The following is a 26,723-nucleotide window of genomic DNA, read 5'->3' as shown; positions in this document are numbered from 1 at the left end:
TTGGGACATTTTAACTGGCCGAATACAACATTTAAATTTCGATATACGTTCAAAAATCGAACGAGTCGTTCGCATGGAGCACCTGGTCTGAACATCGACGTTAGTATTCTCCGCATTGTTAGTCTCCTGGTTCTTTATCCTGAGTTCCATGGCGGCCAGGGTCGACCGCAGTGGCGACCGGAGCGGCGGTATCGACGGGCAAGAGGAGGCCTTAATGCGCGCCGTGACGTCACGGTACCGCTGATAGAAACTGACGAAAAGCATGCCGGTGAGATGCTGTGTTAGGTTATGTAGACTAACAATGTGTACCAACTGCCAGATGTACTATGAGTTCTTTAAGGGACGTCATTTTTAAAGAGTAACCAACGGCGCACTTATGAAAAAGTATTTTTTCTAGTCAACCCAATGTTTGACAGAACATCATATTTACACATGACGCGAAGCTACCATTAAAGAAGCGGTTTGTAGTACCTCTGGCTTTTGATATACATATATAGATGACTTCATTACACTTTTTTTGATTGAACATCATATGGTTTATTAGTGGTTTATTGTGAACGTTGAGGAAATTGACGTAAAGCATGCTAGTGATTAAGAAAGCCGATTGTTTATGTTATTCTATTTTCTCTTAATTTACTGATAGTTAGGCACCAACACAAGTTAATCGAATCTATGACGACTGTACAAAGACAGGTAAAATACTATGTTTCTTTCACAAAGCTTTAACCAGTTCTATCACGAAAGAGAATGACCGAAAAATACACTGGACAATACAATAAGCCAGAAACATATCGTCATATCATATAATATATAAGTGAACTGGTTACTTTATCTCGCCTTATTATTTATTCATTATTCTTCTGTTTTTTATTGTACTTCTTCCATGTCGGTGTTTCAAATGAAAATTGCTTTACTACTTCATAATGATATTTTTGAGAAAATACCATTACTTTTCTCACCCCGTTGGTTGAGTTACTTTAATATTATACAAGGCCTTATGTCTACCTTCTTAAATTCGAAACTGTCAGAATAATAAGAACTAATGTCGGACATTATTTTTTCTTTTAATTTTATATTTAAATGCTGCTGCTAGAGACAGCTTTAAAATAAAACTGTTAGAGACAGTGATTTCAATTTGGAATCACAACTATCCAAATTTGAAAATATGATATCCATAGCGACTGAGGGGAAAATAAAGAGTTCCTATTATACTTTCAAAACGTGGCTGATTTGGTCCAAGTCCACAAATACATACATGACGTTACGAAAGACATATCTAATCTAAGGACGTGTCACAATAATAATTGAAATTGGAACTGACTCATCCAGTAAATTCCCGTGGCTCTTAGGCCTTGTACTATCGAACCTGCTTATTAACAAGCTGACTCTGTCGAGACGGCCTCTGAAATGTGTAACCTGTGTTAGGTATTGTTGTCCGTAACTTTTTGACACGTTCACTGTTGAGACCGCGCCGCGAATGCAAGCTTAACTTATTCCATTAATTATACTTCTCAAACGATGTGTGGTTCTCGGCACCAATACAAAAAATAGAATAGGACCACTCCATTTCGTTCTTATGGATGTCGTAAAAGGCGACTAAGGGATAGGTTTAGAAACTTGGGATTTTTCTTTTAGACGATGGACTAGCAACCTGTCACTATTTGAATCCCAATTCTATCAGAAAGCCAAACAGCTGAACGTGACCTATCAGTATTTTCAAGACTGTTTGCTCTGTCTACCCCACAAGGGATATAGACTTGATTATATAATTAATCGGCTGCCCATTGACTGACATATCAACACACAGGCCAAACCTCTGAGTCTAGAGATTTGAAATGCGGCATGAAGGTTTCTCAGGTCTAAGAAATACTTGTTAACTTTCTAATAATATAAACAGCAAGCTAGCTCACACTGTGTGACTATGTCCTTTAAAACATACTCTTACAGGAGTGAAACCATGGGCAAAAGCTAGTGAAGATTTAATAAATCTGTCATTGTGTGAGATTTGACAGATCAAGAAGACTCGGAGTTTCAGTGAACGTGTTTTATGTGTTAAAAGTTACTTAATTTAATTTCTAAAATTAATGTTTGTTGATTATGAACTATTTACAAATCAAATGTAACAAAAAAAAGGATGTAGAACAACTGTTCTTATGATACTGCCGATACTTAAGATATTTTAATGTCGTTTTATTATGAAAATATTTATTTCCATAGAAATTAAAAATCTTGTATGCGAACAGAATGTCAATTTTATTAATGTGATCGCATCTAACTCCTAAAAAATAAGATACGAAAACATTAGGAAAATAAATAAATACGTATAGGCAATATCAAAGGCATCATAACGAACATTTTAGTACATCCATTCCGAAAAAAGAACACTTGAATTTTGTTGCATTATAATACAGCTGTGTAAAGTCGGTATACTCACGTTTTGTCATTTTCAAAACTGTGCGTTCTTCTCAATATGGTCTCGTTGTCAACTGATACGGCGTTATTGTTTGCGGACTTATTCTCTCCTGAAAGATAAATTAATTTTTTAGTTAAATTACAAGAAACAAGAACAAGAACAATAATACTTTGCCTATAAACAAAATATTTTTAGTTATTATAAACGTGGATATTTTTTTTTTACCGTTTTTATTGCAACTTGTGATGTGCCAGTTTAGAATTTTTTTATTTTATTTCACTAATTCTGAGTATTTATTATTTAAATTTTGTCTTGTTTAAGGAAGGAACCTTTCAACGTACAATAAAAACCACTGAATGGGTTATGATGAAATTTGACGAACAGAAAATTAAAATGACGGCAAGACATCTGATATTGTAGAAAAATCGAAAATATTTTTGGATTTCGTACGAGCTTATTGCAAAATGAACGGCATTATGAAATACACATTGTTAGTGTTAGCAAATATTACTACAAGTTAAAGAGTGTTAGGAAGTTTAAATAACGTTAACTTCGTGCCTGATACGCCTTTGGTGGTTCAAGATTTAAGGGAAGAAATGATAACGTTGCCCTTTTTGTTTCAACCACTTCAAAAAAAAGATATTATGTATTCATAATAATAATTTTATGATTTTATTTAAAATGACATATCCTAATATGTACTTGGTTTATTCACTACTATTATATAATGAAATCCATATGAATAAAGTAATCAAAAACAAACAATTATAAAACACGACGCGACGGGTGTTTTAATTATGAGTTTTGGACATGAAGTTAACTTAATAATATTCCCACAAATGCACTATTAATGCCTTTATGGTAGGCCGCAAGCTTATTTAACATCGACGACATTAAGACTCCTTAAAGGAACAAATTTTCATATTTTTTTTACCAAAGTAGGTATTTAAAGACCAATGCACCAAATAAGTTATCAAATAAATAAATATGAATCTACTAGAGGCCGCCCGCGACTTCGTCCGCATGGAAACCCTATCAATCCCGCGGGAACTCTGGGATAAAAAGTAGCCTATGTGTTATTCTGGGTCTTCAGCTACCTACATACCAAATTTCATGGTAATCGGTTCAGTAGTTTTTGCGTGAAAGAGTAACAAACATCCATACAAACTTTCGCCTTTATAATAGTAGTAGGATTTTTTTTACTATATTTATATATATTTCATAGCTTACTTTGGCAAAATTCTAACTAAAACCAAAACCTTCATATCGTTACTCACTAGTGGCGTCTGGTTGTCTGTTTCTGAAAGACGCCGACCTACGCCACGAGGGCGCCTCTTCTAGAACGTTCTCAGAGTTTTCCGTCGCGTCGGGGGACGGCGCGCGCCCCTTGGGCGGCTTCCCGTCCGCAATCTTTGTTATTATTTCTGGTGCGGCCGGCGGTTTCTCTGTATGGATGATATGGGATAGCTGAGTACTGCCTCGCCCGTGTATTGTTTGAAAAAAATAACAGTTAATTTGAATGTATTCAATTTTGTAAGAGAGGTCATATTCGAGTAGAAAACATGTAAAAGGTACTTGATCCTTTTGAAAAATTTATACATTTATGAGTTGTTGCTTGTAATTTCGAATACCACATAGCATATTCAATTTTGTGTCTGTTTTATGTATGTGACACTCTTCGATCATCAGAATAATCGTCAATAAAATTATATTTTTTTTCGGATGGATGACATTTCAAATGATCCTCTCAAGTGACACGGATCAGTCGGTATAAACTCTGTTGCTTAATACCATTTCTTATGCCAAGTAATACAAAAAGTCCATTCTCAACAGAATTTTTATACACGTGAAAGGCAATACAGCATGTATTTCACGGATAATAGATTAGACAGTATGAGCTTAAGACTTATGAATTGTTATTTTCTGTGAACAAAATGATGAGATGCTGCGATATCAGTTGTATTATAAACAGAAATTAAGATACAAATGATATAATGATGAAATGACGCAGTGAAACTCCCACTTTTCGTTTCCTTGTAGCCTTAAAAATAGTACAGTTCTTCTTAACAGTTTTTATTTGATAACTCAAGGACTTTACAGCAGTCAGAGATTTGCAGTATAATAAATAAATAAATAAAACCCTGTCACCACACTATAAAAACGCCCACAACCCAAGAATCTTTAGTTTCTCATAACGCTTAGATGTTTATCACGTATGACCACAATACTGACGCCAGTAAGTCAGATTTTTCCTCTCCGCAACCGTCTTAACTGAATCCAATTCTCAACCAAATTGGATCATAGTTTGCCTGAGTTTGCAAAGTTCTCTCACAATCAGAGCATCATAACCACAAAAATGAACATAACTCAGGAAAGAGTCATTGGTACATGCGATACGACTTTATCCTGTGCATAACGCTTTCATTTAGTCGAGTATCTTAACCGTTTGACGATGGACGTTCGAGAAAGCACTACAAAAGAGACATAATGCCCATTTGACGGCCTCTGTGGCGCAGCGGTATTACGCTTATCTGTGACACCGGAGGTCCCGGATTCGAATCCCGGTCAGGGCATGATGAGAAACTTTCTTTGATTGGTCTGCGTCTTAGATGTTTATCTATCTAAGTATTTATTATAAAATATAGTATCGTTGAGTTTGTATCTCGTAACACAAGTCTCGAACTTACTTCGAGGCTGACTCAATCTGTGTAATTTGTCCCGTATTTATTTATTTATTATTTACTTAGTTCTTGATATAAATAATCATAAACACCATACCATTAACATTGTTGTCTGTCTGCCCTGTGATCTCCAGCTCGACCCTCTTGACCTCGTGCCTCGGAGGGCTGCATTTCCTTTTGTTGTTGTTGTTGTTGTTGTTGTTGACGCGACGCGGCGCCTTCAGTGTGGCGTCCGCGAGCCACGCCGATATGCTCGGATCAACTAGGTCCATGCAGGTTTGACCCTGGAATAAATAATCACGGTTATATATTATAATAAAGTTAAAAAGATACACACATACATACATATAATCCCTTAAGGGATAGACGAAGCCAACAGTCTTATGAACGTGGCGTTTCATGTTCAGCTGTACGGCTTAAAGATTCTATTGAGTAATTGAGATTCAAATAGTGACAGGTTGCTAACTCAAGGAGATATAGAGTTAAACAGGAGAATGCCGCATATCAGTCAGTGAATGGAAAATAGGATCTTTAAATCGAATTCAAGAACTCTGAAATGATAACGGCGTATAAACGTACCAAATAGTTCCAATATTATGTATAATCTACTCTTACGGCACAACGGAGACGCGTCTGATACTTTTTTGCATATGGTGTCTACAAAAATATCAACATTAAACAGGAGTTAAAGACATGGCCACGACGTTGTCTATCAGTCAATCACTCAATATCGGAAGACTTATATTATACTAGCTGTCCCGGCAAACGTTGTTTTTCCATATAAATAAATTTTAAGAAATTACTAGTTAAAAAAATGTTAAGTGTGGACAATCCTTATCACTAAGGGCTATAAAAAATACATGTTGGCCGGTTCTCAGACCTACGCAATATGCTCACAAAATTACATGAGAATCGATCAAGCCGTTTCGGAGGAGTACGGGAACGAACATTGTGACACAAGAATTTTATATATAAAATAGAAAAAAATAGAAAATAGTAAATTAAGTAAAGTAATAAAAGTCTTGATAATAATTTTTTTCTTTTTAAGTCTTTATCAAATTAAGGACGTCCTAATAAAGAATCAGGTCAAGAGTACCCAAAACCGCCGAGCTTGCACAAAGATAGTTATCAATGTGTATCAAGCGAAGGAAGTACCTATGCAGAGATCGTGGCAAGTGAAGAGATTTAGTCTCCACCTACCACCCCTCCGGGAAAGAGGCGTGATTTTATTTAACTTGAATACTATCCTATCGAATTAGGTATATCTGTAATGATAGGTTAAGTTTGTGAAATAATTTATTTACGTATAGATAAATAGTGAACATACCGAATAATTATTGAGTTGTGGATCGGCGCCGTACTTTAGCAGCAGTGCTGCCGCGTCTTTCTGGCCCCAAAGCGCCGCCGCGTGCAATGGAGTCCAGCCCTCGTAGTCGACACTGTCAGGCGACGCGTTGCAATCTTCTAGCAGCATTTTCGCCACCTAAATGAATGAATAAATAATAAATACACATGGTCACGCCTATGTCTCTTGCGGGGTAGACAGAGCCAACAGTCTTGAAAAGACTGAATGGCCACGTTCACCTATTTGGCGTAATGATAGAATTGAGATTGTAATAGTGACAGGTTCGCCTAAAAAAAAATCCCTAGTTTGTAAGCTTATCCCTTAGTCGCTTTTTACGACATCCATGGGAAAGAGATGGAGTGGTCCTATTCTTTTTTGTATTGGTGCCGGGATATACATGGCACAATAAATAAATACGGGACAAATTACACAGATTGAGTTAGCCCCAAAGAAAGCGCGAGACTTGTGTAACGAGAAACTAACTCAACGATACCTACTATATTTTATAATAAATAATTATACAGATAAACATCCAAACCTAGGCCAATCGGAAAAAGTTCTTTTCTAATCATGCCCTGGCCGGATTCGAACCCGGGACCCGCGCTGCTTCACATATGAAGGTCATCGTATCAATTGTTTATTACTTATGGATTAATCTTGGGATTTCTCTTGTAGGCGATGGGCTAGCAACCTGTCGCTTTCTCCAATTTTCCATACAGCTGAGAGTGGCCTTTCAGTCTTTTCAAGACTGTGGGCTATGTCCACACCGCAAGGGATAAAGGTGTGATAATATGGAACGCTATGCTTACACTCTCATATAATACAAGATATTTAAAAAGTACCAGCTTATTAGTAAGGTTAGTAAATTAAAGTCGTTAATATGCCGTATCGTTTCCCGTAATCTAAAATAGGACCACTCCATTTCTTTCCGTGGATGCCGGAAAAGGTAATTAAGGGAATAGTCACACCCATCTAATGCAGCTACTCTCATGTCATTATTACATATCAAAAAGTCCAGAATAAATAATAATCTTAATGTATATTTTGTCGTTTCATTATAACTATAATATCATCAATGAGGTACAATAATACGATATTTGTGATTAAGAATCTGCTACCTAGAGTGTTGCTCTCATTACCGAAGTTACTAAGAGATGAATTTATATATTACATGAAAATATTCACCAAAATATTTCATCAATAAACGAGTTTACTAACTCGTTTATTGTATTATTATATTATAACTCGTATATTTCATAATTCAATAAACGAGTTAATACCTCAATGTAACCCTTAGCCGCAGCGACGTGTAAAGGCGTTCCACCAGTCTTAGGATCCCTGACTTCCACGTAACCATTGGCGGCCCAGTTCCTCGCATCATTCAGAAGGGTGTCCACTTCGGCGTTACGGGATTTCTCGCAGTCTACACCTGAAATTACAAGAAAATTAACTATTAGCGGCCATACATACAAATAAAATATTATATACCTTTATAGGGTGAAATTATTTTAATGATCAGTTTAGTATGTTCGAACATTAATAATAGCTTCATTTCAGCTTACAGTTTCAGCGGTAATAGAAAAATAGGTGTCGTAATCTTAATAAGTAAAAGAAATATCTGTATTAACTTTGGCCATTGACCGAAAGATAGTCAAAGCCAGGTACATAGACAAGTTAGGAGACAGCAATGGCCTTATAAAAAACTAATACATAGTTTCTGAGATTAGCGCGTTCAAACAAACAAACTGTTTAGCTTTATTAGTATATTAGTATAGATAGGAAACTATGCTATTAGTATAGATATAATATTAGTATAGATAGGAAACTATGCTTAAGGCATGTCGGGTCATGTAAACTATGTTATACTAACGACGTTATTCACAGTTTATGTTTGTCTTAAGTATCACCCATTATTTATGGGAATTCTTTGTCGTTACCTTTTCCCACTTTCAACGTGGGGTCGGCACAGTATGTTACATACATACATACATACATAAAATCACGCCTCTTTCCCGGAGGGGTAGGCAGAGACTACCTCTTTCCACTTGCCACGATCTCTGCATACTTCTTTCGCTTCGTCCACATTCATAACTCTCTTCATACAAGCTCGGCGGTTTCGGGTACTTTTGACCTGACCCTTTACCAGGACGTCCTTAATTTGATCAAGATACGTTCGTCTAGGTCTTCCCACTCCGACCTTTCCCTCCACACTCTCCTTGTATATCTGCTTAGTCAACCTGCTTTCATTCATCCTCTCCACATGACCGAACCATCTTAACATACCCTTTTCTATTCCTGTAACTACAACTTCTTTCACATCACAACATTCCCTTATCACGCTGTTCCTTATCCTGTCACTCAATTTCACACCCATCATACTCCTTAACGCTCTCATTTCCACTGCATTTATTCTGCTTTCATGCTTTTTTTGCCATACCCAACTTTCACTCCCATACATTAATGTCGGGACCAACACGCCCCTGTGCACAGCCAGTCGAGCCTTTTTGGATAGTTTCTGACTGCTCATAAAGGCATGCAAAGCTCCATTCACCATGTTCCCCGCGTTCACTCTCCTTTCAATATCACTATCATACTTGCCATCTGATGTAAACTTTGATCCTAGATATACAAACTCTTTCACTTGCTCCACTTTTTCTCCTCCAATCAAAATATTACATGCTGTCATTTCTTTCTCCATTTCAAAAACCAGTGTTTTAGTTTTACTTACGTTCACTTTCATTCCTTTCTCTTTTAAATCTCTGATGACGCCAGTATAACCTGATCGTCGGCATAGAGCAGACATTTGACGAGTAACTCATTCATCCTTAATCCACTTTTAGACTCTTTCAAATCTGTCAAACAGCTATCCATAAATAGGTTGAACAGCCACGGTGACGCAACACATCCTTGCCTAACGCCTTTCTCAATCTTAAACCACTCAGTGTGCGCTCCGTTTATCCTGACACAAGCACTCGAATCCTCATATAAGGATTTCAGTGCTCGTATTAAGAGACTGCTCACCCCATGCATAGAAAGTGCTGACCACAATTCATTCCTCTCAACTCTGTCATAGGCCTTTTCCAGATCTACGAATGTGCAATAGACTTTTTGACTCTTGGCCAAAAACTTTTCGGCTATGCACCGCAAGGAAAAGACCTGATCAGTACATCCCATTCCCTTTCGAAATCCCGCTTGAGCATCCCATATTTTGTCATCAGTTTCATTCCTGACTCTATTAATCAATACCTTAGCATACAATTTGCCGACGACGCTAAGCAGGCTTATACCACGATAATTTTTGCAGTCCAGCTGTGACCCTTTTCCTTTGTAAAGTGGCACGATAACAGCCTTACACCAATCTTTTGGTACTCGGCCGCTTCTCCAACACAAATTGAAAAGGCAGTACAACTGACTAGCAACTACGCCTTTTCCTGCTTTAAGCATCTCGACCGACACTCTATCACACCCAGCAGCCTTTCCCGCTTTCATACTCTTAAGTGCTTCCACAATTTCGAACATTTCAATTTCGCCTTCCATCTCATTCTCTTTTTCTTCGCTATAGCAGAAATCTTTCTTATTTCCTTCCTTTTTTTCAAATAAACTTTCAAAATAGTCCTTCCATATCTTTAGTACACATTCTTCTCCTTTCACAACGCTACCATCCTGGCATCTGATCCTAGTCAGCTCTCTGGTTATAGTATTTCCTCGGGCTGACCTTACGGATTTCCAGAATACTTTCAGATTTGACTGAAAGTCTTCTGATAGCCTTTTATCAAAATCCTCTTTATACTTTTCTTTCTTTCTAATCACAGCTTTCTTAACCAAATCTTTCATTTTCTTATATTCCTTACGTGCTTCATTCACATCTTCATCTATAACCTCTTGCATTCTTAAGTTAGCTTTTGCTGCTAACAAATCCAGCCATGCTTTCTTCTTTAATCGCACAAGTTCTTGCACATCTTTACTCATCCACGCATTTTTGTGATTTTTTCCTTTCCTTCTTCTACTTACACCACACACTTCAACAGCTACTTTCACAATTCTTTCTTTAAATTCCTTCCATCCATCTTCAATATCGCTCATTTCCTCTAAATCTTCAAATTCATCCTTCAGTTTATTAATATACTTCTTACCTACATCCATATCTTGCAAATTTTCTACTTTTACTCTTTCCAAAGCGCTGGTTTGCTCCCTTACCCTGTGCCGCCAGCGATTGAAGATACCCCTTATCCGGGATATCACCAGTAAATGGTCCGAGTCAATGCCAGCACCGCGATATGCACGGGTATCCAGCACTTTGTTCTTCAATCTTTCATCTACAATCACAAAGTCTATCATACTTTTTAAAATACCTTCCACTCTTGTGTAGGTGTGGATCTCTTTATGTTGAAACATTGAGTTCGACACAAAAAGATCCCACTCTAGACAAATTTCTAATACACTTCTTCCATTATCATTCACCTTTTCGTCACCAAACGCACCAAGCACCTTTTCATATCCATCACGCTTTACACCCACCCATCCATTAAAATCACCTAACATAATAATCTTCTCATTTGGCTTGGTAACTTTCAATACTTCTCTTACACTATTCCAGAACTCCTCGTTTTCGCTTTTTGCTGATGTTGTACCCCTCGAACCCACATCCCAAGGTGCATAAACACCTAGAACGAAGATCCGAGTGATTCCAACTTTCAGCCTAATCCATAGAAGACGAGGGCTGACACACTCATACTCATTCACGCACTCAGCCATTCGTGCAGAAAGAATTAGACCGACCCCTTGACAGCCTCGGCTGGTACTGGAAATTCCAGACCAATACGCCGTGTAAGGGCCGTGCTGCGTCGCGTCGCATCCTTTCCGCTTCGTTTCATTCACGCACAACACATCCAAACGTCTTTCATCCATCATCTGGCATACTTCCTCAATCTTATCCTTCATTCCTCCTCTTACATTCATCGTCGCAAAGCGGCTTTCAGCAGACCGCATACCGCTCCCGCCGGGAACGAGACGTGATGGGGTGCGGACACCATCGCCGCAGTATGTTAGTTATTCCCAATTACTTCTGTCAACTGCCATCTCACTGGTCACTCCCTTTCTGCTCATACTATCATTTACGCCGTCCGTCCATCTCTTTTGCGGTCTTCCCCTATTTCTTAAACTTTTTTATAGGAATATTATATTTTATTTGAAAACTGTTGTAACACGATTTAGAATTTCTGACTAAATTTTGGTAGGTAACACTTTCGACACAACATAAAATACCTGAATACCGAAATATCGACCTATATAAAACTTGTTAAGAAATATAGCAGACCTGTCAATGAGTGCAGTAATTCTGCGTTTCACATAGCAACACTGAATAGCTATGTTATATTGAGACAATAATGGACTATTATCAAATATAAACCGACCAGTTTTAGAATATGTATAGTAATAAAAAGAAGCCAAAACAAAGCTAACTACTTTACAGCATCGCGTAATGCTGACTTTTGACAAATTATTGCCAGCGTAATAAATTAATTATTCTATTTCGGGTAAAGCTAACCGCTTCCATTGGACAGACCTACAATATTTTCCTTTGCATGTAATATTAAATGGACAAACTCATTACCTTTCTCGTCAATAGCTTTCTGTAAGAGTTCCTCCATTTCGTCACTCTCTGCTATATCGACGGCTAGCTCTCCGTCGTAGTTGACTGCACCCACATCGGCACCATTTTCTAAGAGGAACCTGCAAAAAAAAACAATCAAATATTAGTCTTCCTGCTGGCTTTAGTCCAAGTTCAACCTCAACACTCTGGAGAAGAGCCCAGGGTATACATTTGACCATGGATCCTGGATTTGGTGAGTAAGGTTTTTTACACTACATTCCCGTCTGACCTCTGCACCCTTATTTGATCGATCATGGGTACACATATAGTTGCCTGATATGCAGGTTTCCTCACGATGTTATCCCTCACCGTAAGAACATCGACAAACAATCAAACATTACTAACATGGTTTATAACACTAATTATACTATTGAGTATTTTGCAAAGCGAACTTTATTGTCGTGCGGTTGTAAGCACTTGAAAAAAGGACCATCTCTTTCCCATGGATGTTGTAAAAGGCGACTAATAGAAATGGCACATTTATCTAGTAGGTACAAGCCAAACAGCTGAACGTGGCCATTCAGTCTTTTCAAGACTGTTGGCTCTGTCTACCCCGCAAGGGATATAGACGTGACCATATGTATTTATGTATCTAGTACAAGCTATATGGTTAAATGATGGAATTAAATTAAATAGTGACATAGGTTGCTAGCCCATCGCCTAGATGGATGGTATCATTCTGAGGATCAGGCAGGATAAATCTTAGGAGATTGAAATGGCATTCACCTGGCTATGCTGAGGAAGCCGCAGGAGGCCGTGGCGTGCAACGCGGTCCAGCCCTCGTTGTCGCCGCGGTTCACGTCAGCCCCGTGCTTCACCAGGAACTCCACCATATCCAGGTTGTCATCGATGCACGCCTGGAACCATACAAACAATAGTTTTAACGATTTCTCAAATAAAAAGAAGTCCAGTAAATTAAAAAGTTACGAAGTGTTGCCCGTGCAAAATGAAGAATCCTGTCAAATCCCGCTCTCGCGGTATCCCGCTCTAAGTGAGGCGTGGCGTGGTAATGGGACAATTTTTTGTATTGGCCTTAACTATAGTCCTACGTCTTGTCCCTAAACACCTTGAATAAGATTCAACTTTATTGAGATTTCAGAATAGTTCTTCATTTTGTCTTTTAAATGCGTTATCTGCAATTTTTGTGAATCTTTGCCGAGCTTCAAGATGAACAACTTATCACGATATTATCTCACAAACGCGATAAAAAAAATTAACAAAATTACAATACAAAATACACAAATTGCGTCTTGTGGTTTCATTTTAGAATCATTCTCATCTCAATGTAGATGGTGTTAAAAGGTGTCTCAAAGAATATAAACTTAAGACAAGCATTGCTTAACAATGATTTGATGCCGGTTGGGTTAACCTGCAAAAGTAACACAGGTCAGATTGAAGTAGCTTTTTGTAAAAACCTGATCCAATCCGGGATCATGAAAGGAGGCTTAAGATGATGATGTAACTGGGAATAACGCCAGGAGGTATAGAAGAGAGTCATTTTGTGTAATGATATGACTACCTATACCCAACCTGACCGTGGTCATAAATAGAGGGCGGAATCCTCTCCAGGGACGACGGACTAACAGTTGACCTGTTAGTACGCCAGGAGGTAATGAGTATCTACTTACACCTTATTTTACTGTAAGCATCAAATGTGTAAATAACGAACATCCCATTTGTTGTTTGAAATCTAATATGACAATTTGAAATGATAGCAACAGGCATCTTCGCGTTTATGCTAAAATATGTCGCATTGGTCGCACCGCAAAGCAAAGTAAAGGAACATAGTGATAATAAATTCATGTTTTAGACAAAATAGCTAAGATTAGTCGAAAATTTTTCACATTTCCATAAAAACTCACACATATTTTCATTTGTCAACATAATTTGTATCATATATTTGAAAGAATCCCAAGTTTGTAAGCCTATCCCTTAGTCGCCTTTTACGACATCCATGGGAACTAGATGGAGTGCTGTTATTATTTATACACAAACATTTCGGAAACATTCGCATCAGTAATAGGGTACATGAAATGTTATAATGTCCAAGTATTGCATTCGCAAGTGCATATTGTGCAACAGTTCGGAACCGACGGCATGGTCAGTGCCACAGTCGCCAGCGCGTGACTTGCTGTACAGTACACAGAGTAAATATATTTATTTTCAAAATAGAACACAAGGCATCCCTTAATGAGGTCAGTACAATTTTTTATTAAATCTACCACCGTTGCTTTTGCTCAAAGAGCAAATGAAGGAGAAGCGACGAAACAAAGTACCTGTTTCGCAAAATCTGGGGCGCTATGAACATTGACAAGGTCTCACTTTCTCTCAGAGAAAAAAAAAGATCTACAGTAATCGCGTACCAATGACTCTTATCTGAGTTACGTGAATTTTTACAGGTAACCGCATCTCTTACTGCGGTAAGGTAAAATATTAAGGCAACTGGACTGATAACAATGATCCAATATGATTTAGGTTCCTTCAAGGTTGCAGTGTTCAGACGGGAGTCATCTTGTAAAATACGGACTCTTCCACCGCGGGGTTGATGGTCATAGGTATATATACCCCGAGCTCTCCATATAGAGATGCGTAATCTATAGACTAACGCTAGGAGCATCCTCCTAGCACCTGAGTTTTTAAATTTTCAGTAGAAATCGCATTCGCCAAGTGCATACTGTGCAGCAGTTCGTAACCGACGGCATGGTCAGTGCCATAGCCGCCAGCGCGTGACCGAACTAAGTGCACAGCATAGTGTAACTATATGGGAAGGTTGCAACGGGGGCAAACTAGTTTTGTCTCCCTCTCTCTCTCTCTCTCTCTCTCTCCAGTTGCACCCGCCGTACTAGCTAAGATGTTGACTTCGTAGTTAACACATCGTAAGGAAACGAAAAAAAAAGAGGCATAGATGACCTGTTACCATAGAAATGAGAACAATATCTCGACGGCCTCTGTGCCTCAGCGGTTATACGCTTGTCTGTGACACCGGAGGTCCCGGGTTCGAATCCCCGCCAGGGCATGATGAGAAACGAACTTTCTCTGATTAGCCTGGGTCTTGGATGTTTATCTATATACGTATTTATTATAAAATATAGTATCGTTGAGTTAGTATCTCGTAACACAAGTTTCGAACTTACTTCGAGGCTAACTCAATTTGTGTAAATTGTCCCGTATATATTTATATTTATTTATTTATTTAATATCCTATTTTTACTTTACAAATTCGCTCATACGAACATTTGGATTCAATTGTAACGAGAGCCACTACATATACCGAGACAAAATGCACACGGTTCTTCACTCCACCGGTCACGCGCGCTTTGCTAAAAGGAGCTGCGTAATAATATGTAACATTACGCACACAGTAACCTTAAACTTATAACACGCACTCGGATGGTATTAGGTAAGTTATATATTCATCCACTGTGTAAGGGAATGAAAATTATCTGATCAGCACAGTATCGTATTAAGCAGTACATTTCAGATGGTATTCCTTGTTATCAAACACTTGAGAAAAAACACATACATAAATAATATCACGACTCTCTCCCGGAGGGGTAGGCAGAGGACAGACAATTTTTTGTCTTGCCAGTTAGGTACTGCTTTTTTCTTTTCATCGAAGCTAGTCGATTCATGTAGTCTTAAACATAGGTAGAACGAGGTAGATTGGGAGAGGCGACAAAGACCTTACTGTATTTGCTTCTCATTTTCATTAGTGCAAGAAGCTGGGTTCAGTTCTTTTCTGACCAGAGTCAAAGGTTCAACGGGAGCCGCTTCGGGCAATAACCTGACGTACCTACTGACTTCTAAGCACGACCAATGTCCTACAACAAACTCACAGAGGATGCAATCGGATCAAACTTCAGTAGGAGGACTTTATAAATGTTCACAAATATACAATCATTACAGTCCTACACATATAACAAAATGGAATTATAACTTCGCGTGAGCAACCTCGTAAGGCAACTGGATGTGTACCCATGATAATATGGGTAAATTGTGGGCGTTAAACGGGAGTCACTTCGTTTAAAACCCTGACGTCGTATACTTCAGGGATGTGGTCACAGGCGGATGCCGGGCGCCACCTAAAATGATCGAGGACATACCGCCAGAAAGATGAAAACTTTCGCATGCGCACAAAATAATGTCTAAATGTTATCATTTTATCATCACAATAGCATTCGCAAAGCAACATACGTATAAGAGCATAAAATCGCCATAACTACACACATAAATACAATTAAGTATGTACAGTTAATAATATCAATTGAACTAACGACAAATACAGATTAAAATTTAAAGATGGGACCACCGACTTGACATCCAGACTTATAGACAAAAGATTAAAATACTAATAAAACGAAAAACTAGATACATTGCAGAAAAAAAATCATATTTTTCTGTGGAACAGCCAAGTGAAAGCGTAGTTAATTAAAACTTTTATTCATAGCCCATATCATAATGGCATATAATGAATATCGAGCGTTTGACGCGCTATTATGACGGCGAACAGTTAAATAAATATTGAGATTGACAGAACAATGTGTTTGGTAAAATTCAAACATTGTCAAGGGACCATTCGTACTTGGTGAAATTAACTACACTCTTAATATGGACGTGTAATAACGCCCGCATTGTTAAAAAATAATAATAACATAATAAAAATGTATCATTTATACAATGTACCTACATAAAAAATACTTTGTTAGATTCGAGCAACGTACTATATGTACAGTGAAAAGTTAATTGTAAACAAAAAGTTATCAATATAACAAAAATACATACATACATACATACATATGATCACGTCTATATCCCTTGCGGGGTAGACAGAGCCAACAGTCTTGAAAAGACTGAATGGCCACGTTCAGCTATTTGGCTTAATGATAGAACCGAGACTCAAATAGTGACAGGTTGCTAGCCCATCGCCTAAAAGAGGAATCCCAAGTTTATAAGCCTATCCCTTAGTCGCCTTTTACGACATCCATGGGAAAGAGATGGAGTGGTCCTATTCTTTTTTATAATAGTGCCGGGAACCACACGGCACGGCATAACAAAAATAACTACTAATATTCAGCAAATAGAGCCGTTAATATACTCGTAACGGTGTAAACGGTGTATTGAGTTGAGATCAGTGGCCTATAGAAATCTTAATAACATAAAACTAATTATTTCTATTTATATAGTGGTGCTCAAATCGAAATAAATCTACCTATTTCATCATAACATAAAATTATTTAGTCATAAGAAACAGTCAGTTAATTAAAATTGTGTTCTTTTGTATGATGTTATAAGGAGAATACTAAGGGATTAAATTTTCCACTCACAAATATTTCGTAAAAATCATACATATATATTTTTACGTCTATATCCCATGCGGTGTAAGCAGAGCCAACAGTCTACAAAAGTCTAATGGGCCACGTTCAGTAAAAATTATTGACAAAAATTTATCTGTTGTCACTTTTACAGAATTTTAGATAATACAATGAAATATAATTTACGGCCCGCATAAAAAATACCTATATCCTTCTCAATATTCCAAACTAAATGTATGCAAAATTTCATGGAGATCAGTTCAGTAAGTTTTGACGTGAAAGACTGACAAACAAACACATTTTCACATTTATAATAATATAATAGTATGGGAGTGTGAACATTACAAGCGTACGTTTTGCTGGTATTGCGTGGTTTATTTTAGCCCGATTCCTTGCGAAACCATGTATCAATAGTTTCGTTACGTATGTAGGTACTTCGCACAAAAATAGAACGGTGTAAAAATATCGTATATACTTTGATGTCACTATATATTATAAGGAATATACATATATACACATATGATCACGCCTCTTTCCCGGAGGCGTTGGCAGAGGCTACTTTTGCCCCACAAAAATCTGAATAATGTATATTTTTGTCGATTTTTGCGATCCCTGCATATACTTGTTTCTCTTAAAATAAGCTTCTCTTACTCTTTATATGGAATTTAATGTTGAAAATCGAGATAATTTGAGAATGTCATGTCGATGGGAGAAAGCAATATTGATACAAAAATAAACACGAATGTTTATAGCCTTTGCCCGCATATATTTTACATATTTTAAACTATATGTGCATTTCTGATGAATATATATATACGTACCTACATAAGTTATCAATATAAGAATCATTTGTTTGTGAAACTTTGGTACAAACTCGACGGTCGTTTTTTAATAACAACACATCATGACTGGTATCACCACGTTTTGCCTTTTCAGGCATCCATTATGTCAAGTTAATTATGTTACTAATCTACTACTATAAACTACCTATAACATTAAAAGTATTGTCAAAAATACTGAATTTTTTTTTCCGAGAAAGTGCGTTTATCCACATAATCCTTCCCATTTATACCAGTTACACAATACCATGTTTGGCATAGCTCAATATATCCGAAATGTACAAATAATTTTAGAACTTATCATTATCACGCCAGCAACGAGAATCACCATATTAAACACACATATTAGTGGTCAATTCATTTAGGTCTACTCATAAAATAGCTCTGACTAATGTAAAGAGACCACCAGTTCGATGACTCACTGCGACCATAGATAAGGGCCTATCGGGCGTATTTCATTTTGAACAAATCACTCATTGTAACAGCCCCAAAGTTTTACTTGTGTCATAGTATGCTAAATCGATTACATTGTATTTTATAACATTTCATAAGTATTTACAGCCCGAGCCATTATTTTCCATCGTTGCTGTAATAGGGCACAAACCAAATACACGGGTTAAAAAGCAAGAACTTTGCCACTGAGCCAGAAATACCGTCATCTAAATATCAATAATACCAAAAAACCATGTCTAATTCCGATGGGTCATGCAGAGACAAATTTACCCACTTGCCACGCCACAAACCCTACATACTCATTTCGCTTCACGTTTATTACTCTCTTCATACAAGCTTGTCGGTTTAAGGTACTCTAGACCTGACCTCTCGCTAGGACGTCTCTCATTTCATCAAAATATGTCAGGCCTTTCCCTTCTTATAGCTAACCATCCACAGTTGATCGAAAAACCGGCGCGTGTGCAAGTGGTGACGTAACAAACATCAAGCAAACTCGAATCGCTGTTAGACGTGACCTCGAAAAAAATCTCTCGCCCGAATCTAAATTTATACGCGCCTCTGTCATTCAGCAATACATCATTCCCCGAGAAAATATGTAGGTCGGTCAATGACAGTGTCAGATCTAGGCTTTGCGCGAATTTAGGGCCCTTACTCACTTCTGCGATTTGTCGCAGCAACATGAGTAGCCAACGGAACAATCTCTCAAAAAAAAATGTTATGGGTGTATTTAAAACTAGAATAGTGAACATAAAGATAACGTAATTCTATGTTACCAATGACCATTTTAAATAAGTAAACACATGTGGGATTATGAAAATCAAATGGACACTTAAAATCAGGAGGGTGTGCTATTTAATAACGAGGCCGTTTTAGTAGATTTGTTGTTCCCAAAAGTTTAGAGAAAAATCTCCCAGTTGTGAATATTCTGGTGGGAGAGAGATTGCGAAGTTAGTAGAGTACTTAGACATTTTGACAATAATTAGGGCGTGTTCATATTGTCAAGAAATTTGGGTCGTGCGAACATTGGTCTCGTCTAGATTTATTTATATTTGCTGGATGCAATTTGCCTTTGAAACAACTCAAATTACAGTTTGGCATTTGAACTAAAAGAGTACGCGAAAACATTAGTTAGTTTCCATATCCGTGAGAATTTCAGGAAATCCTAGCGCACATACCAAACCTATATTACAGATATAGACAGATTTATATGTTAAATAGTAAATCTCTAGATCCAACTAACTTATGCGTTGATATGACTGTCAATCAGCCGGAAGTCAAGGACCAGAATTCTAATCCGGTTAAATTATGAAATCCAAACTTTTTCTGATTGGTCAAGACTCAACTCGAATAATATAGTTGGGTTAATTTTCCAAGTCTCTGACTTATTTTTGAGCTTGTTCAATTTGTATAATTTGTCCCATATCATCTCTAAGCCTCATATTAATTTCTGTCTATGCCAATTAATTATTGCTTTCGTAAACCACCGACAACGCTTTCAAATATACGCGTGAAACTAAATTTCACTAGTTAACATCGCGGAATATGTACGGAGGTGCAGAAGCAAGTCATCGACCCAATTTTCCGACCCATCTAATGAGATTGCTATCGTCAGCTATAAATACTGCTATAAAACAACATAAGACAAAACGCATCCGTGATCAAACGTTGCCAAAATAATAACTCAGGCGGCGATAACAAACGCAGATAGAAGACTGTTTACAATTACAATAAATATAATCCCGACACAATACCTTATCATTTTAATTTAAGAAGCAAATCAGTCGTTCATACAACGCTCTTATTATATAAGTAATGTAATTTGCATATGCCTATCACTTTTGTATAGATGTGAATCACATAAAATATTTCAGTTTTTGACTAATATTTTTTACGTACAGTAACTTTAGTTTCACAAAAAAAAGTTATATAGGATTTTAGCTTTCATATTAATTGTTGAGGAAGTAACTGAACAAAGTTTACTTCAAATTCGCGAAAATATAGAAAAATATACTTACTCTATTTTCTTCTGTAAACTTGAGGTTAAGGAGAAAAGAGGAAGCCAAGAGGAGGCAAGAATAACCAGCGGAACAAATTAAGTGAAGTATTTTATCATTTCCCCAGAATCTACTACCGATAGATCGATCTGTTCAACTGCAACCCAAATACATACATACATAAAATCACGCCTTTTTCACGGAGGGGTATGCAGAGACTACATCTTTCCACTTGCCACGATCTCTGCATACTTCCTTCGCTACATCCACAATCATAACTCTCTTCATGCAAGCTCGGCGGTTTCGGGTACTCTTCACCTGACCCTTTGCCAGGGCGTCCTTAATTTGATCAAGATACGTTCGTCTAGGCCTTCCCACTCCGACCTTTCCCTCCACACTCTCTTTGTATATCTGCATAGTCAACCAACAACAAATGGGGTTGAAAATTTACTAATTAAAAAGTAACTTGTGAAATATTTTTATTAAATTGTTGAATATTCATTTGTGCTTTAACATCCCGATAACTGCAACATGCTTCGTCAAACAGGTTACAGAAATTCTTCATCAACATGCTTTGTCCGATAATTACAGATATTATTCGGCGAAATGCTTCGTCAAAAGATTTATATAATTCAAATAGAATACTCGGATGAAACTAAAACGGTTACATTTCAACAAAACTGTGCCAAGTAGTAATGCGCCAGACTAGCGGCAGACCCGCCCAGGCGAGACGACTAGCTAGCTATATTCCACATCCACATCACAATATTACAACATCAAACACACACATCACTTATTTATACTTTACGGAGTTGATAGAACCTATGGTTACAAAACTCGAATTGAGAACCAGAAATAGCATGTTGCCAACCCATCCCTTAAAAGAAGAATATTACGTTAAGCCTTACAGCTTTACGCGAGAAGCGAAACAGCTTCTAACAAATAAGTAATTAATTTAATATAATAAGTGAATATTGTACTTATATTTTTTATAACCAAAGACAAATTTCTGTAACCATGTTCGCATGCCGTCGCCTTAAAATACCGCAAATATTTAAATAACAAAAATTGAGTTCATAATATGTGTGATTCATTTTTTTATGAGCGTCTTGGCTCGGATTGCTCTCATTTTAGGTCCGCAGTACCTATATTTATTCATATATATTTAATACAGTATTTGTTTTTGGTTTTGCATTAACAAATAGAGCAATAAGTTCAAGTGACCAACGGGTCGAATAAGGTCTAAGCGTTGAAATATACCTCAATTCGATAAAATACTTTACCATGAATATAAGACCATGCGCTGTTAAAAATGTCATTGCACCTATTTTATAATCAAGAATACATTCAAATTAGTATTTTTTTTTCTATTCTAGACATTTTCATAATTTCAACCACAGAGCAAATAATGTTATAAAAATTCTAACTAGGCAAGCGTTCTGTTTTAACTACATATCTTCTTAACAGTTAATTCGAAAAACGAATATTCATATAACCATACATTCCTGAAATCTGAATGGTGTTGGTTCAACCTAATCTAACACTTTACGAGTATAAATAGGGCTCACACGTCTATCCAGATGTGGCTCGTATTGGGCAGATAGATTTATAAAAATATAAAGCAATCGATAAAATGATCAGTGCGGCCCTGGCCACGCTATGATGTAAACACGGGCGAATGCTCTCCGCGCGCAGACGTTAAAACAAATAGATCCATTGTTCTATATTACAATAATATTTTGCTTCTAATACGAAGATTTATGTGAACTACGGTTTTACATTTTTTCTGTATCTAAATAAACGCATTCACAATTTTCCTTATTCATTAGTCATCAAAGTCAACTTGACTTACATCATCTGGCCTAGTTTTTTAAATCGAATACAAATAGACACTTAAATTTCTTTAAGTAAAGATTATATTTAGGATACAGAGATTTATAGAAAGGCGAAATCTTTAAAACTAGTGAAATTAACTAGAATTTTTAAAATTGTCTTTATTTGTCTATTAAGGTTAGTTTGTCTGTGATGCTGGACATACGTAGAACAGAGAACATACTATAAAATTCAACCACACCTATTACAAAAACATAAAGCTGAGAATGGAACGATGAAATACAACTTAAAATCCAGAGAGGTAGGGCTAATTGGAATATTTGAACGGCTTTTATCATGTACCTCTAATTACAGCGCCGTTCATGAGTGGCTTATTTTTCTGTTTCAAATTTGATTTCTTATCTTTAAAATTTGCCACTTTAAAATTAAAACTTTAATTCTCCTTAAAATGTCACGGACGACTTTTTTATATTTTCATTACGCACCATATTCCATATTTTAGGACTTTTCTGAATGTGATGAGCATGACCAGCAAAAATGGACCTACGAAAATCGTATGGCCGTTAGCCTCATTGAGAACCAATTGCAAATCTCTTTTTTGGGGATTGTAGCCATATTACATCACGCATGATGTCTTCGACTCGTTACACACATAACTAGTTAATTTTATTGAGTGTATAAGTTTAATGGTAAATTAAATATGAGTTGTTTCACATGTCCTCATTTCAGATAATGTGTGTCACAACAACTATAATGCCACATTTTAGTCAGCAATTACGTATTAATACCCCTGTGAGTATCACCACGAATGGACCGTTTGCGAAAAGCTTAATCTTTACACTATCACTATTTTGTACAGATTATAACGAATGACGTAGGAAAAGCCCTCGCGTTTTCATTTTCCGACCTGGCCCCCGCAATCTTCTAAACATTTATTTTAAACACAAGGCTGATCTCAATCGTAGACGTAATTTTGACAGTCTTTAAGAATTCTCACAATTCAAACCTGGCTGGATGCTAAAAATTAATGTATTTCAGTTTACTGCAGCCGAAAATAACGCTACAACTGTCGTTATCATTCAACGTTTCCTGACTCCGTTCTGACGAAGTGCAAACGATATTAAGGCCGAGAAACATGAGGAAATAAATGCGATAATAAGATTCTTAAAAGGCATGGTTTACGATAATGTAAAAAAGTATAAACTTGATGAAGTGTTAAAACTCCTAAACTACAATGCTCCTCCCAAGGGAGGATGAATGACATGGCCATTTCTCTGGCCATCATTACTGGTCTAATACAAATATACATACATGCCCCCTCGTCAGTTTAGATTACTTGACCTGACCTTTTGCCAGCACCTCCTCGATTTTATCAAGGTTCGTTTTTCTTGGCTATCTCATTGGACACAATAATCTGAAGTCATACGATACATACATACGGGCATACATTATTACTTCAGTCTTAACACTACACCTAGTGCCAGTAGCTCAACTTACGAGCTGTAGTTGAGACGTCGTGCCGCTTCGATCTCGTCTTTGGACTGCTAGTCACTCACTAAGTTAAGCAGCTCGCTCTCTTTCGGTTACTTGCTAAATCTCATGTCTATAACTAAACCCACGCTCTCTTAAAATTTATAAAAAAAGTAGTAATAAAGTTTGATATACTCATTATATGGATCTTTAAATTATCTCCCTTACCTGCAATGTTTTACCTAAACGTCACAACGGCGCCCAACGTAATTAGCCGCAGGTGTTATTAATCTCTTATCTTGGCCTGTTCCCAGTTGCACTCTCTGCCACTAAGCTTCGAGGCCTGGAGTTACATCAACTGACAATATAATCATCACTATATATCATAACAGTATGTCGCATAGAAATGGAAATGCACGCTTTCATATCGAAGTTGGTTTACTAATCTATGCGCCACGTACAAGCTCCTGCCATGTGACACAAGTTCTGTCAACCATATAAAATATCACGGTCGCATGATAGCGGAAGTTTCTATCAGCGATGGGATAGGCCATTAGTTTGGCACGAGATGTAGTCGAATAAAAAAGAAATAACATTTAGTATGTACAGTAACGAGGTAGTAGATACTCCTATATATAAGATACTCTTATAACCCCATGAAGGCGTCCCTCAAAATGTGACTAAAGATTTTCCTCTCAATGAGTTGCTGATTTTTTTTATAGTCCATCATTGACTATGTACTATGTACTCATGTCCGTTACTTTAAACCGTCTTTCCTTTTCCATTTACCTTTATAAAATTGTAGTCTTGATAGACTCTGATATTACTTTCCCTGCAAAAGATCTTCTTCATAGGAATAGAACTAGATGGATTCTGATATTTCTTTCCAGGCAGAACATCTTGTTAATCGTCAGCTTGTAAGGCTTAGGCCTATCTTATATCTGTGCCAAATTTAGTGAAAATCAATTCAATAGATTTTGAGTTTAATCGTTACAAACATATAAATCTTTTCTCTTTATTATTAAGTAGTGTGGATGAGGATAAACTGCCGTATGCAAAATTAAAAAGAATTTTTATTAGTATACGTATCAAATTGGACCACGTGGTATGAAAGCTAATGTAAATAGTGAATCTCTTCAGTTTGCATTACCGTTACAGTTTCAAAATAAGCATAACAAATACGAGATATCTCATATCAACCGGGCTAGTGTGCAATTATAACAAACCGGATCATGTGCGCATGCTCACTGTAGTGGACTACATATCGGGTTCCAATGCGTCATAATGTACGTGGCATTATCGAACTGAAACTGGGATTCACATATAAATATTCAGTGGGGTTAGTTGCGATTCAGGCAAAAAAATGAGAAAGTTTATTACGCAAATTCTACCGGTCAGATTTTGATGAAACTTAGTATGCGGGTAGAATATAACCTGGAAAGGGTATTTTCTTTTTCGAAATTGCCATGGGAGCGAGGCATTGTAGCAAAGCTAGCAATTAATTAAATAATATGATATTTAGAACGTTTTGAAGTCATATTAACAACCTACACAAGGATCGAGTTATAGTCTGTAGTTCAGTCAAGAAACAATGCGTTAGGTAGGTCACGTTTCTATTTTCAAGAACACTCACATAAACATGTCGATGAGAAGAAGTGTATCATGTCAATTCATGTGAAAAGGTAGGAAAAGGACTGATATTTGATTTAATTATTCTTATTAACAATCACACGTAACTTACAACTAAAACCTCAGATTCAAAAAGCAACTTAGCAATGTCAACAAAAGCAAAATGTCACTACAGGCACACGTGCATTTTGTCATGCTTTTCATTCAACATGATTCATCCCTTAACAACGCGTGATAATAATCATTTACAACCCAATCGTTTGACATAATCATTTTAATCTTAGCAAAGGTCTTCCGCCGTACCCAGAGATAATTAGATGACGTGGTGACAGCGCACTCATGTTAGCTATCCAACGCGGGTTCTTACAGAATTATAGGTGACATTTTGGTGTTGAAGGCGTAATGGTTGTAAGGCAAGTGAAAATAGCGCGGTAGACTGCCGGTTCTAATTCTGTCCCGGTGACGTTTGTCGGGCGAAACAATCGAGTTATTCCCAGTGCTAATCTCAGTCACGTGACGTTATATGCCGCATTCTAGACGAAAAGATTCGCGGAAGTCGACTGGCTCTAGGTTTCGGTGGTTTGATTCAAGCTCAACAAGCCCTAAACGTCGTGACAGAGACATAAGAAGCGTCTAAAAACGAATGACTCTTTAGCTTAGATGGAAATAAGTACTTCGTGACGTAAGGCTACGGTATTGCAGTAGTAAAAAAATATTTCAAGTAACTAAACTTGTCTCTTATCAAAAATACCCTTTTAAATTTCGACATGCATAAAATTAACAGTCACAGTTAACATGTTTTTGTGGATGAGTTGTAAGTGTTCGGCTAGTGTGGGAGAATTCCACTGTACCAATGATTTTATTTTGATTAACATACCTATATAAATAAATTAGGTGATCAAGCAGAATGCTTATTTTTCTTTCAAAGGGATACTAGTACAAAAACGTGAGTGAAAGTTCCTGAATGAAGTCCTGGTAAAACATCTCTTGAATCGTAGTTATGGTACCGCACCCTGGGCCGCCAGTGAAATCGCGATAAACAGGACGATGATAATACAACAAAGCATAGCATTATACAACAAAGTAGCGTCTGTCTGTCCG

At 37.1% G+C, this 26,723-nt stretch overlaps 1 protein-coding gene across 8 annotated transcripts in view; it reads right to left on the bottom strand.

Moving 5' to 3' along the window:
* The window catches only part of LOC106133952 (protein phosphatase 1 regulatory subunit 12A), a 60,259-nt gene that overhangs the window by 30,490 nt on the left and 3,046 nt on the right, over nt 1-26,723 (bottom strand). For 2 of the 8 annotated variants that reach the window (XM_060953475.1, XM_060953477.1), the window contains exons 2-10: nt 12,819-12,949; nt 12,054-12,172; nt 7,720-7,868; nt 6,422-6,577; nt 5,192-5,378; nt 3,691-3,858; nt 2,435-2,522; nt 1,322-1,402; nt 83-250 (exon numbers count right to left, since the gene is read on the bottom strand). In XM_060953475.1, the coding sequence (XP_060809458.1) occupies nt 83-250; nt 1,322-1,402; nt 2,435-2,522; nt 3,691-3,858; nt 5,192-5,378; nt 6,422-6,577; nt 7,720-7,868; nt 12,054-12,172; nt 12,819-12,949 (1,247 nt within the window). The remainder of the gene's footprint in view (nt 1-82; nt 251-1,321; nt 1,403-2,434; nt 2,523-3,690; nt 3,859-5,191; nt 5,379-6,421; nt 6,578-7,719; nt 7,869-12,053; nt 12,173-12,818; nt 12,950-26,723) is intronic. The other 6 variants (XM_060953478.1, XM_060953476.1, XM_060953479.1 and 3 more) reach the window with 6 other exon arrangements.

Source organism: Amyelois transitella, chromosome Z (assembly GCF_032362555.1).
Source record: "Amyelois transitella isolate CPQ chromosome Z, ilAmyTran1.1, whole genome shotgun sequence".
In the NCBI taxonomy this organism is placed as follows: Eukaryota; Metazoa; Arthropoda; class Insecta; order Lepidoptera; family Pyralidae; genus Amyelois; species Amyelois transitella.
Note: the sequence above shows the minus strand (reverse complement) of the source record. Positions and strands in the feature narration are given on the sequence as shown.